Below are 14,233 nucleotides of genomic sequence, written 5' to 3'. Positions count from 1 at the left end.
CATTGAAGGAGGAAATGGCACACCCACACAGAATTTCAAGAACGATGTCCAAACCCATTTAGAGAAAGGGGAAGAAAAAAAATCACAAAGAATGAAAACTACTGACTTGATTACCCCTTCTAATCTTTAATGCTCCTCTGACTTCCAGTTAACTAGGCTTTCAGGAAGCTGTAGTCTTTACCATTGTCACTGTCATGATCACAACACTCAACACTTACTAAGCAGCTACTATGACACTGTCCTAAGGACTTTATTAACTCTTAACCCTCACAACAACCCCAGGAGATAGTTTATTATTATCCATTTTATACAACAAGGAAACAGATATAGAAAAGCTAACTTGCTCAAGCTCACAATATAAAGGAGCTGGGATCCAACTAGAGAGTCTAGTTCTGGAGTCCTTGCACAGATTGCTTGCCAAGATTAAGTTATTTTAACCAAGGTCCTTATTCCTAGCTCCAGCCCCACAGTACATGAGTAAACACACTGCTTTATCACTACAGGAGTCATTAGATCAAACCAGAATCTCTCCCCTTGGTCTGTGAATGTTCAGTTTTAAATAAGAAACTTCAGATTTGACCTCAGAAATCATGAAACTTCAAAAGAATTTTACAGTAGACAGGAATTCCCCGGCGGTCCAGTGACTACAAATCCATGCTTCCACTGTAGGAGGCACCAATTCGACCTCTGGTTGGGGAACTAAGATCCTACATGCTGTGCAATGTGCACCACTCCCTCATCGAAAGACTTTTACAGTAGAGACAAATTTATTTCTCTGTTAAATTCAGAAAGGGGAATATTTCTTACTTACTAATTGTCTGTAATTCCTATACTTAGCTACTTGGAGACACATATATACCAACTTCAGGCCAGTTGAGGTTTTAGTGAAGTTCTCTGAGTTAGTTTTAAGGACAGTCTTTGAATTAATAAGGAATATTATTTTTTCCCTCTAATAGCAAAAGCAGTTTGCAACTAGTTACATAAATTTCACTAGGATTATTATAATTTTCAAACTTTTTGATTTCTGTGTATGTGTGGGTGGTGATGGGGTATCAGTCATAATTCTAAACTTCTTCCTCAAAAGAGTAACTTGATGTGAAAACGCCCTGTCTAATTATACTGGTTTCAAAACTTGGACTAGGTGGGCATACAAACATTTAACAAGTATGAAGGTGCTGCTTCATACTTGTTTGGATGGCTATCATTAAAAAAATCAGAAAAACCAAGTGTTAGTGAGTACGTGGGGAAAACGGAAACCTATGTGCACTTGCAGGAATACACAATGGTATAGCCACTATGGATGACAGTATACCAATTCCTCAAAAAATTATTCATAGAATTACCAGTGATCCAGAAATTCCACTTCTAGATACATATGCAAAAGAACTTAAAGTGGGGACTTGACGAGAGAATTTGTACACCCATGCTGATAGCAGAAAAATTTACAGTAGTCAAAAAAAAAGAAGCATCCCAAGTGTGTCAATCAACAGATAAATGGATAAACAAAATGAAGTATATACATACAATGGAGTATTATTCAGCTTTAAAAAGGAAGGAAATTCTGACACATGCTACAACATGGATAAACCTTGAAGACCTTACACCAAATACAACAAGCCAGTCATTAAAGGACAAATACTGTATGATCCCATTTACATGAGGTACCTAGAACAGTCAATTTCATAGTAAAAGAAAGAGATATGGCTGCCAGGAGCTAGAGGCAAGGAGAGAATAGAGAGTTACTGTTTAATGGGTATACAATTTCAGTTAGGGAAAATGAAAAAAAGAAAAGTTCTGGAGATGCATGGTGGTGACGGTTGTACAACAATGCAAATGAGTGCTAGGTAATGCCTGTGAAGTATTTAAAAATAATTGAAATGGTCAGTTTTATGTGATATATTTTTGGTCACACACACACACAAAAAACAAAAAATCTTTTCTACCCATGCTTTGGATCAAGAATTTTAGCTACCAGATACTAGCTGCGGTAAGCAGAAAGGAATTCATACTACTAATTGATACAGTATACAATAAAAACCAGTATCTTCCAATTTAGCCTGTAAACAAGAACACCTTATTTTTAACACAAATGACAGTGAAACTATAATAGCACTAGCACAAAATACCTGCTAATTTCTCTATTTTTTTTTTTTAAGGTAAATTAAAAGCCAGTCATACGAACAGTACGTTAAATTTAGCAAGACAGTCATGATGCTAACCTACCTGTGTGTGTCTTCCATCTCCTTCACTAGACGCTCTAAAGTATTTGTATAAGTCCCACTATGAGCATGTTCCTAAAATAAAAAGAAAATTTAGGAATACTTCATAACATATCTTAGCAGAAAAATTGGGATGTTTTAAGTTACTCAGAAACTAAAAAACAATTTCTTTTTCAATAACCTGGGCCAGGAGGATATATATTTTTTTAAAATAATTTTCACCATCATGCTTTAAATTGAGAATTTTGTAGTGCAGTCAATTTGATTTTACCATCTATTAGGAAAGGGCACTACTTATAAAAACCCTGCTAGTCTTAGGAACTGACTGCCAACACCCAAGGGCTCCATGGCTACCCTGTCTTTATTTTTAAATTCTATTTTACTGGAATTAAACTACTAATTTTTAGGTGTTACTATGAAACAGTAACACCTTCCCCACCAAATTTTACACACATATGAAAATTTAATTCCGCTTATTCCCAAGATAGCATGAAGCACTTCATAAATAAAATTGCACACCACAATTAACAACATTTCTACACTCTACCTTCATTTACAGCAGTGGTCTCCAAAGCAGGGGGTGTGCAAGGTGATCCATTGGGGTGCAGGAAGAAAATAATAGAACTTCTATTTATATGGAACTTCTATAGAAACTCCAGTAGAACTTACTCTATATTAACTTCTATATAACTTCTATAGAAAAATACTTTTTCTTCTTCCTTTCATATTGTTTTTTTAATATCTTTAGAAAGTACACAGTAGTATAGTAGTACATGTATATAATCTATAAGTATACATATATATTGGGCTACATGCTCTAAATTTGTTTTACTAATAAAAGTGTGTCTGATCAAAGAAGTTTGGAGACCACTGATTTACAGTTATAAAGCTAAAAATGTGGGAAACCCATTCACCAAAAAAGAACTATACTGCTTTCAGTCTGAGTTGTACCAAACACTGAATCTTAAAGTAAGTTCTAATAGATCTATCGCTCTTTCACTAGTCAATCCATTTTTCTCTCTTCACGTAAAGATAGATGTCGTAGAACTACTTACTGTATAGTCTGATGACTGAGATCTAAGCCCTTTAGAAAGAGCCGGAGGCTTTCCTGTAGCTGTAGGAGTCTGATTGAAGTTCAAAGCCATTATTTCTTCCAGTGATTTTAATGTTTCCTCTTCCTCATCACTCTCTAGGTTATAACCTAAACTTTCTTCATCACTATCAAAATCACCCCTTAGTTTCCTTTTCAGTGCACTGCTACCTGCATTAGAATTTCCTGAACTCTCTTTATCTGAAGGGGCTTTATCTGAAGGTGCTGATGGGCTTGGAATACATGGCACAACTTCCAAAGCAGCTGGGGGGGACTTTGTAGGAGTGCCATATTCTGAACGTAAAGATCCCTCAGAAATTTTCCCTGAAGATATGTTAGAATCAGCCTTATTAGTCTTTGCTTTGTGTTCCTTGTGTTTGGAGGACTCTGTAGAATGCCCAGAACACTCTTTAGGTGAAGAACGCTCTTTATCTTTTTTAGGAACTGGAAGAGTGCAATTTTTAGCATTTAATGGAACCCGAGAGGAACCAGCACTTGGAACATGGGAAAGCAAAGGTAGAAGTTTTGTCTCCTGCGATGCCACAGAGCTAGCAGTTTTATTTTTCTGAAGGTTGCTAGCTTTTTTAACTGCAGACTTTTCCTGAGGTAAAGATAAGTGGGGTTTCGGTATCTTAGTCTCTTTGGTACTTGCCACACGGTTTTGGTCACTACCACGGATCTGGTGCCCAGAATTTGTAGGTGTCAAGCCTGCAGAGGAGCAATCAGCTTCTTCACTTGGGTCCTTGGATATATCTTCCAAGCGCAATACATCACCAGGTGTCTTCAGTGCAATATGTTTTATAAATTTTTCTTTCTGATGTGGTCCATCGGGACGCTTCTCAAGGAAGGACTCTTTTGCTTTTGGCATTATAGATTCTCTTGTGCTTTTCAGATCTGAGTCCACAGAGTTCCTTTTTCTTTTGTCAGGGAATTTATTCTGCTTAGAGCCTGCTAAAATTTAATTTTTGCCAGATTAGTGAAAATATACTTTTCTATCTTATTAAAGTTTATTCAAAGAGTGTCTAGAACACCCTGACAAAGTATTTAAATTCTAAAAGCTTAGGCTGAGATTATCACATATGGAATGAGGAAAAAGTTAATAATATTTCTTTGACATACTCATGTCAAAGAAATTTAGTCCAAAGCGAATGACAAATGCTCATTTTCACTCAAAAGCTATTAAAAGTTTATTATCTAAATAGAATTAAAAAATAAATAAATAGAATTAAAGGTGTTACTTGCCAAAACACTAAAAAGCTGTGTATCTGTATCAAGGAAAGGTAACTTCTCAATTAAAAAAACTTCCTGTAAGTATTTTCCCCTACTATTAAATTGTTTATTCTTCCCCATTTATCCCTCTAAGCCTCAGCTGTGTAGCTCCCAAAATAATATGCTGGAGTGTTAACTCCCAGAACCTCAGACTATGACCTAAATTAGAAACAGGGTTTTTATAGGGGCAATCAAATTAAAATGAGGTCATTAGGGTGAGTCCTAATCCGATATAACAGGTGTCCTTATAAAAAGGGGCAATTTGGACATGGAGAAAGACATGCAGAGGGAAGATAATATGAAGACACATACAAAGAAGATGCCATGTGACCGGAGTGATGCACCTGCAAATCAAGGAATGCCAAGAACTGTAGATAAACACAAGAAGCTGGAAGAAGGAAGGAAGGATTCTTCTCCTAGAGTTATTGAGAGCATGGCCCTGCTGATAACCTTAGTTGGGGAATTCTAGCTTCCAGAATCATGAGACAATAAATTTTTGTTGTTTTAAGCCATCTAGTTTTAGATACTTTGTATGGTAGCTCTAGAAAACTAATACAACTTGACTCCATGTTAGGAACTCCATCCAGAAGCACTTTAATTTTAAACACCACATATACATGAATTAATCAGTTTTTTTTTTTAAATTTCCGTTTTTAAAAATGTGATGTTTCATTAATTCACCCTGAAAAATTCACTATTTATATAATTAGTACTCTCAAAATCAAATTTCCTTAAACCAAGTTTCTACACATGGACAGATATCCCCACATCTCAAGTTGGATTTAAAAAACAAAAAAACTCAAGAGTTAAGCAATTATTTGGATAAGCTTATCAACACACAGTCTGGAAAATCAATATGTAAGAATTAAAAATTAATTAATAATCAAATGTTCCAGGACTTCCTTGGCGGTCCAAGTGGTTAATAATCTGCCTGCCAATGCAGGGGACGTGCGTTTGATCCCTGTTCTGGGAAGATTCCACGTGCTGTGGAGTAACTAAGTCTGTGTGCTACAACTACTGAGCCCAGCTGCCACACCTACTGCCCCTGTGCCATAAAGCCTGTGTTCCACAAAAGAAACCACTGCAATGAGAAGCCCAAGCACTACAATTGAAGAGTACCCCTCACTCGCTGCCAACTAGAGAAAAGCCTGTGCATAGCAATGAAGACCCAGTGCAGCCATAAATATACAATTTATATAAAACAAACAAACAAACAAACCCAGGGGAACTTCCCTGGTAGTCCAGTGGCTAAGACTGTGCTCCCAATGCAGGTGGCCTGGGTTCAATCCCTGGTCAAGGAACTAGATCCCACATCCTACAACTCAGACCCAGTACAGCTAAGAAATTAAAACAAAAATAAACTCAATCCCCAAGAGCTCTTGTCTGCATTCTTCTACAGATATTTTCTATTAGCTGATAAATCATTCTATGCTCTCAGTTTTCTGGGGTTAAATGTCTTAAAATGACAGGGATCCTTTATAGGGCAGGATGACAAATCAAATAACCAAGAAAAGAGAAGACTTGGAGAAGACAAGTCTTCATGATTCTTTGTGTGTCTCCTGTACAATCTGTAGGTTGATGCTTTACAACATTTCAAATACCTATTAATATAGAAAATATTCAGATAAGACAAGGACTGAGTTTGTAAAAAGAAAAAAAGGAAAAATCCAAATGCTCAATAGAAGATTGGCTATTACTAAATAATATAATAGAATAAATTAGGGAGGGATTAAGTTGATTCTCAGAATTCAACCACAGGACAGGACTCTGGAAGATCAATAAGCTAAATGTCTATCCTACTAATATTGCTGAAGTCCCTGAACTTGTATGTGATTAATGAATGTGTGATTATGTGTATCATCACAACTGTTAAGTGTAGTAACAATAATATAAATATAGCATAACATCTGGATTAGTATCTATTCACATTTTAGGGAATATGTGAAGAACCAACTCACTGGAAAAGACCCTGATGCTGGGAAAGACTGAGAGCAGGAGGAGAAGGGGGCTATAGAGGATGGGATTATGTGTATCATCACAACTGTTGAGTATAACAATAATATAAATATAGCATAACATCTGGATTAATTAATATCTATTCACATTTTAGGGAATACCCACATGTGATGTGAAGAACCAACTCATTGGAAAAGACCCTGATGCTGGGAAAGACTGAGAGCAGGAGGAGAAGGGGGCTACACAGGATGGGATGGTTGCATGGCATCATTAACTCAACGGACAGGAGTTTAAGCAAACTCTGGGAGATAGTGAAGAACAAGGAAGCCTGGTGTGCTGCAGTCCATGGAGTTGGAAAGAACTGGACATGACTTAGTGGCTGAACAACCACAAATTCACTATCAGATAAACATGCTTCACGTTGTCTAGAAAAAAAAAAATCTCCTTATGCTCTTTATAGTCTGCTGCTGCTGCTAAGTCACTTCAGTCGTGTGCGACTCTGTGCGAGCCCATAGACGGCAGCCCAGCAGGCCTGGGATTCTCCAGGCAAGAACACTGGAGTGGGTCTATTGATAGTCAATTGAAGTATAAATGTATATTAAGATTATTATACCATAATTATTAATGGGGATTATGGAAATAAAAATATAAGTGAAACCAATCATCTTAAACCTGCCTCTGAAAATAGAAAGAACCTTTTTCAAGTGGTATTCAAGAAGTGCAGTATATGGGATTATATAAAAGGAAACCACTTCAGTCACCACTAGTGAAATCTGCAAACCCATGAACTGAAGAGAACTGCTATCTTAGTCATTATCAGAGAAAAAAATGCTGAACAGCTTGTTGGCAACACCATTACCAGTGGCCCCTTATACTAGCAGAGCTAGTGTAAAGATATCTTGTTTTTCCCTTCAACAAATATGTTACACAGTGAGTACATGAGCAATCTCATGGCTGAGAACTTATTGTTCTTTTACTGTAATGTCAAAATCCACTAAAATGTGATCACTAAAACCAAAAATGTAAAAATTAAAACAAACAAACAACACAGATCACTTGGTCAAAATGCAATACACCTCTAGAACGTACAGAAAACAGAGTTTTACATGAAACCAGAAGAAGGAGTCAAAACTGTCTCTTTGTACCTGTTTTTTCATCTCTAAAAGCAAGGACATGAATCAAATGATAATTCACAAAGCACACAGTAAGTGCTCAGTAAATGTTGGCTATTATCAGTACGTCCAATGTATCTTACTGATTGTGGAAATCTGTAAAGCCCACTTTTCAAAGTCTGCAGTCACAGCAGGAAAAACGAGATATACCAGATTATTATTAACAGCGGGCATTTTTGGTGGCCTTTTTCTATGTTATATAAACTTTTGTGGTGGTTAAATTTCACAGGGTTTTATCTTCTAGTTAAAAAGAATACTTTAAGAATTACTGAATTAACAGTAGCTGTTTGTTATGTATTTTATCAACAGATACTGAAAGTATAAACCAATATCATATAGGTATCCTTGAATTTGATAATAAAAGGGATCTTTATATTTGAAATATTAAGAAACATTGTCTTGAACCATAAGTTTCACACTTAAACAAAGCATCTGCAATATCAAGACCTCAGTCCATAATTCAAGAACATAAGATTATGGTTCTTAATGTAGCCAAAGATTCAGAAGTAGAACACTGAATTCCAATATGAGAAACACATTATAAGGAACTGTTGAAGAAGGCAGAGAAAAGTCAAGACAACTACTGTTTACACATACTGAATTCAAGAACTGTTCCTTCTGAATATAACTTTCCCAAACTTTAACCTGAGACACCCAATTTACCTCTAGCAAGGAAACTGTACATTTAAACAAAGTAAAAACCAGTGCCATTAATAGGCAAATTTATTTAGAATTCTTAAATTTATTTTGATTCTACCTGAAGTAGGTCCCCATGAATCAGAAGAAGATCTTTTTCTTGATAGATGTCCGTTTTCCTATTAGCAAAATGAGAAAAAATTAATTAGGAGTTGAGAGCAGTCAGGAAAGTGAACTTTCCTTCATTATATTTAAACAAAGACTTCTAGACTGACTAAAGCAAGCATCAAATTTGGAGGTAAATCCAAACTTCTACAGCAAAGTATTTTAAACTCAAGTCTTTCCTGAAAACTGAAGTACCTCTGTATTATATGTAAAAATGTCAATTTTCACAATGTAAATTTAGAAATTTTTATTAATAGCTCAAAATTAATACTAGAGCACTGTACTATTTATTTTAATAAAGACATAGCCTAATATTTGCCCATCAAATGGGTACAACTCCCTCTTCAATACTTCTATTTAGGTACTAATGCACCACCAAACATTGAAATCTTATGAAAATGAACCAAACATTACTACATCTATTGATCATTAGCAAACCTCACTGGTAAAGGCACCAAAGTCCTTGTAAGTAAACCCGTGAGTTTACAAATACATTTCCAGCTATTCACTCTTAGAATGTCATAGTTTGGTTTATTTTTGTCCATCTGGTTTTAAAACCACAGCATCTTATATTAACATAGCACTTTGTTATCTCATCTTCCTTTAGTTGTTCAATATGTACAGAAGCTCTTTCAAACAGGTATACTTAACAACTTGACTTTCCAGTGGAGAGGGACAGTTTTTACGGTAATCTAAGTTTGGTCTATTCTCAAAAGAGACATCTGATGAGCTTAAGACATATTTGAATAGTTTTCTAAGACGTCATCATTTTGTAGGTTTTCCAGGGCCCGTACTTAATTATTTAAGACATACATAACATAAACCAGTGATTCTCAAACTTCAGGGCAGCCTAATTTAAAAATGACTGTACTTACCTTAGAAAAAAAAATGCTTATTTTCCTGATTAAGGAACATCTTTGTTCCTGGTCTGAAAAAATTAAGGGCAGAAAACATTGCTTTACATCAGCCATCAGAAATGTTTTGATGGACAGTTAGAGGAAACTTAATGAAACTAGCTTCTGTATCAGTATTTCCCTAACAAAAGGCACTGTATTGTTATCAAACATTTTTATATTTAGTATTCTAAATATGATAAAACAGTAGCAAGCTAATTTAGCATTTATTGCACATACCAGGTTTGAAAGATTACTGTTTCCAGCTGTGACATCATTCTGTTTACTCAGTTCCTGCCTTGGTTTGCATTTCCTTTCTATACTAGAAGATTTTAAAGAAAGATTGCTTGCTTCTGAGAAAGAATTTTCTGAGTTGATTCTCTGCTCCATTTGCTCCCTTCTCAATCTCTTTAGTTCTCTTTCTCTGCAGTAAGAAGCTAGAGATAACTGGAACTTAGCTCCCAGTGGGCTTTCTCCTGGGTGGTGCCTGGATAGGCTGCTCCTGCTGCTAAGACTTCGGGAGCTGTTCTTGAAGATGTCAGCTTCTGTCACCGTGGCCTGCTTCTTAGAATCTGCACTGATCCTGCCTCGATTGCCATCATTCTTCTCCCTGCTATTTTCATGAATGAAATGTGACTTCCTTCCCTCTGGAGACTGATGTTTTTTCTTGGTCTCTTTTGACAAGAGATATGAAGGAGGAACGTATTTTGTAACTGCCTTTGAATATTTGGTGTCCAGTGACACACAAGGCTGACGTGACTCATGTACACCACGGTCTCTATGGTGCTCTTTAACACCTTTTATGAATGCCTCTAAGACAGGGCTCTTTTCTGATGGCACTCTTTTGGGTTTAGAACTTTTTGGTGAGGATAGTTTCCTTTCAAACTGCTCTGTCCCACTGATGGACAATCCACTTTCTCCATATTTGATGTTCGATTTTTGTGGAGAATCCAACATACGTCTATCTGAATAGCCAATTAAAACAAATGCACATTGTATGTTATTAAAAATAGCACAAACTATTACACTTGTATAAATATTATAATTAACACTTAAAATATTAAGCTATCACAAATGTTTTCAAATTTATATTTAAATAATGATACACATTTTATGGGGGGTAGAATCAAGACATGATTTTAAAGCCTTACTTTCATAAAACTCTCTTCCGCATCATGTAAGTTCTCCATGGCTCTATTTATGAAGTTACTTTAATCCAGAATCAAAATAGTATACTTAATGAACATTATTGACTTGAATATTTTAAATGTAAGAAACCATAACAGCAAAGTTTCTTCATGATTTTAGAACTTGTTTATCTTTGTAAACAACACTGTATCTTCTTTATATTTTCAATTTTGAACACCATATTTCATCAAATTAGTAAGTTAAGAGTAGATTTAAAAATCAACTCCATCTCCCTCCCCAAAAGATCCCACAAAAAATGCATGAATAGTATACATACCTTGTTTTGAAGCTGGTTTGAAGAAATCTATAATTGACTGTTTCCTGAAAATAAAAGCATAAGTAATATGGGATCACATTGGCAAATATTAAAACTTCAATAATTCAGATTAAGTTGAGAATACTAGTAGATTTACAGACTAGAGGCTGAATTTCACTATCTGGCTTAATCATGTTCTGACAATATTGCTTTACTAAGCTGATTATAAAAAAATTTTTTTTTTAATATAGTTCACCAGTTCCTGTAGGAGTAAATTTATAAAAGCAAAACTGAAGTTTATATACTTCATAGTACAAAAATGATAAGACTGGAGTGTGGATCTAAGGAATCGGTAGACAGCTTTTTAGGACTGAAAGGCTTGCTGCTATGTGGGAGAATAAAAGAACCTGAAGGGATCTGATCCTATTCCTTGAAATCTCCAGTGACAGGTACAAAATTTGTTCTAGAGATGTTTGCTGAATGAATAATGGAGATTATAAAAACCCATTAAAACTTGAGCAGACTCTTAAGAAGAGTAGATGGTAGAACGGCAAACATGGTTGATTTTGCTGGTTTGGAGAGGCAGCTAAAGAGTGTGCTGAGCAGAAGGCAGAAAAAGATCTAAGCTTATACTACATTCTTTATACACTACAGTGGGATGTTAATCTAATAGCAAAAATTGGAATGAGGAGTGTTTCAAAGTCTTAATTTACCAAGAATTCTTAAGGTATTTACAAAATCAATGTGTTGCCCAGGAAAAAGAACAAAACAGAGAAAAAGACGTTAAGGAGTAAAGAATAACAAAAATCAAACTTTTTAATTTTTAAGGATTTCTGCACTCTACAATGAACACAGTGAAGTAGGACCATATTACTAGAATTTGTATTCTGATTTATGTATTTAGTTTCCAACTGCACAGAGCGGTGTTACTACTAAGTAGAACAAAAAAGTCACCTTTCTGGCAAATTTTACTAAAATTTCTTCGTTTTAGCTGAAAGAAAATAAGTGGTAGACAAGTTCCCCTAAACATTTATCCACTATGAGATTGGACTGCTCAGAGAAAACCTGAACAATGGAAGTCCCTGAAGCTTATGCTGCTTTTACATCTTGCACTCTTTACTGGCCACATCAGAAGAGCGATGCCCATCTTTAAGGGGGTACTGAGAGTCTACAATGTTTGTTTGAGATATTAATAGAAAAGCTAAGCAGCCCTGAAATGAATGAGTGACACGCTAAGGGAGAATCTATGCATTTTTTCCCTCACGAAATAAATTACATCAGAGTAAAGAAATACTACAGGTTTTGCAAAGGGGAGAAGGATAATATCTTGCTATTGGTTGAGTAAAGGGAGGTGAGAATGGACTAAAAAGCAGCTAATTAACTCAAAGCAAGGTAATACTGAATATTTTTAAATTACTAAAAGTAACACTGTATCTCTTGCCTAAAGTATTACATCTTTTTGTTCATTACCCCTGGGAGAAAAATGGCTTTGGGTATAACACACAAGAAACCTGTAAAATAACCATGAATGTAACTTTCAAGAAGTAACAATCCCCTAAATTCAAATGCACAGAAAGGTCCATTATTTACTTATAACTAGTTAAACAAAATCATGTGTAACAGCACACAAACCCTCATCTGAAACTTTTGGGAACCAATGTGTTTTAGAATTCTCAATTTATTGTATTTTAGAAAGGCGGTAACTTGGATGCATTATGGAAAGCCCCCAGTGGGGTCTGAGACTGCACTCTGTAAGGAAATACGTAAATGTTTTTCCAGCAGAACTTAGACTCACACTTAAAGAGATGACCAACTATAGCCTTCCTCTAGTTCTGGTCAGGTCTGGCTGCCAAGTTAGATGTGGTGCCAAACTTACTAGAAACTTTAGGTTTTAGTAACTTTCTGGCTTTCAGAATTAAGATAAGGGATTGTGGACCTGTACCACAAGATCAGAAGATAAATTTACTGTTAAACTAATATTACAAGTTTTCAAACTTAAAATAAAAAAGACAGTACCCAAGTTCGAAGAGAATTTAAACATGTTTTATTGTCAGAGAATGTCATTTGATGAAATTCTCCATCTTTTTACATAGCTCCAACAAAATCTTTACAAGAAAACCTGGCCTCTTGGAGAGAAAACACAACACACTCCTAATCTGCATGTTCTTTAAATTTAGATTTATCGCGTGTACTAGACTTTAAAGCAATTCATCAAAGTTGTTTCCGTCATCACATCTTACATAATTTCACCCACAATATAGAAAATGCTTATACCATTCAACCACTAGGATGAGGAGAACCGACAATGCAGAGAAAACCACTTAAGTATGCATTTAGCAGTTAGGGCCCAGAGTCCAGCTAAAATAAAGGACAAAAATTACATTCCACCTAAGGCGGTTGGTTCGAAGCCATCCAGGTTGTGGTCACTAGACCGAGAACACCGTCCCAACTACAGAAAACGAGACTCGAGCTCCCAGCAGTCCCCGCGTGGAGGCGGGGCAGGGGTTTGCCAGGCCCCGGACGCGGAGGCCTGAGCTCGCGGAGGATGGCGGGAACTGGAAGAGCAACCGTCCGCAGACCTCCCTCATACCCTTGCCCCCGCGACCCGGCCCCTTCTCAAGCCCTCTGCACGGTACCTGTCCCCAGGCCTCTCTGTTTTCTTTCCCGCTGCAGCAGGGACGGTACTACCGGGTCTCAGATGGCAGCGCGGGGGCGACGACCCCGGGGCTGGGGATGAGGGGAAACCTGGCCTAGCGGGCATGCAGCGCCTTGTCATGTCGGCGCCGCTGGCGACGGCGGCATGAGCTGTAGCTGGAGAAGTTGGATGCGTGGTTGCCGTCTTGCTGCTGGGACTCGGGGATGCTGTCGGAGCAGAGGTGGGCGGCACCCCCTTCCCTCTTCATGGCGGTTCTCTCTCTTCGGAAGTGACTCCGGTGTGAGCGGGAAGGAACCTGAGGACCCACAGGGGGCGGGTCTTACTTGAAGCGACGCGTTCTTATTGGCCGGCACGGGGGTCATTCCAATAGTGGTGCAATAGAGAGCCGTAGCTTCTCAAGAGAAGGCAGGGTTTCGGGGGAGGGGGTGGGGAGGAGGGGAGGAACACTGCCCCCCCCCGTCACGTGCACGGGGTGGGGGGTGGGGCGCCTCGGCGGTCGGGCCGCGTCCGCTTTGGCGGGCATGTGGGGGCCGGAAGGCGCGGGATGCCAAGGGCGCTGCGGTAGCTGGCGATACCCGTCTTGAGGAAGGCGAGGGGCAAGATTTGCTGAAGCAAACCCGAGCCCAGCAGCTTCCCCCAATGAAGACTGCCAATAGTTGGGCTTCTTGTGTCACACAATTGTGCCTCAGAAATCCCCAGCTGTTCATTACATCGTTCTTTTAACATCTTAGGC

At 37.5% G+C, this 14,233-nt stretch overlaps 1 protein-coding gene across 10 annotated transcripts in view; it reads right to left on the bottom strand.

Annotated features, from left to right (window-relative positions):
• The window catches only part of SLF2 (SMC5/6 complex localization factor 2), a 41,180-nt gene extending 27,410 nt beyond the window's left edge, over positions 1-13,770 (bottom strand). Inside the window, exons 1-6 of one of the 10 annotated variants that reach the window (XM_086379545.1) lie at positions 13,481-13,770; positions 10,866-10,909; positions 9,383-10,365; positions 8,464-8,521; positions 3,275-4,260; positions 2,224-2,294 (exon numbers count right to left, since the gene is read on the bottom strand). In XM_086379545.1, coding sequence (XP_086235671.1) covers positions 2,224-2,294; positions 3,275-4,260; positions 8,464-8,521; positions 9,383-9,478 — 1,211 coding nt within the window. In that variant the 5' untranslated portion in view covers positions 9,479-10,365; positions 10,866-10,909; positions 13,481-13,770. Of the gene's footprint in view, positions 1-2,223; positions 2,295-3,274; positions 4,261-8,463; positions 8,522-9,382; positions 10,366-10,865; positions 10,910-13,232; positions 13,345-13,480 lie in introns of those variants that run through there. The other 9 variants (XM_086379539.1, XM_086379540.1, XM_086379543.1 and 6 more) reach the window with 9 other exon arrangements.
• Positions 13,771-14,233: the final 463 nt, after the last annotated feature.

The sequence above is a fragment of the Bos grunniens genome, chromosome 26 (genome assembly GCF_055505025.1).
Source record: "Bos grunniens cultivar Pamir isolate PY7600 chromosome 26, Bosgru_T2T1.0, whole genome shotgun sequence".
NCBI classification, from domain to species: Eukaryota; Metazoa; Chordata; class Mammalia; order Artiodactyla; family Bovidae; genus Bos; species Bos grunniens.
Note: the sequence above shows the minus strand (reverse complement) of the source record. Positions and strands in the feature narration are given on the sequence as shown.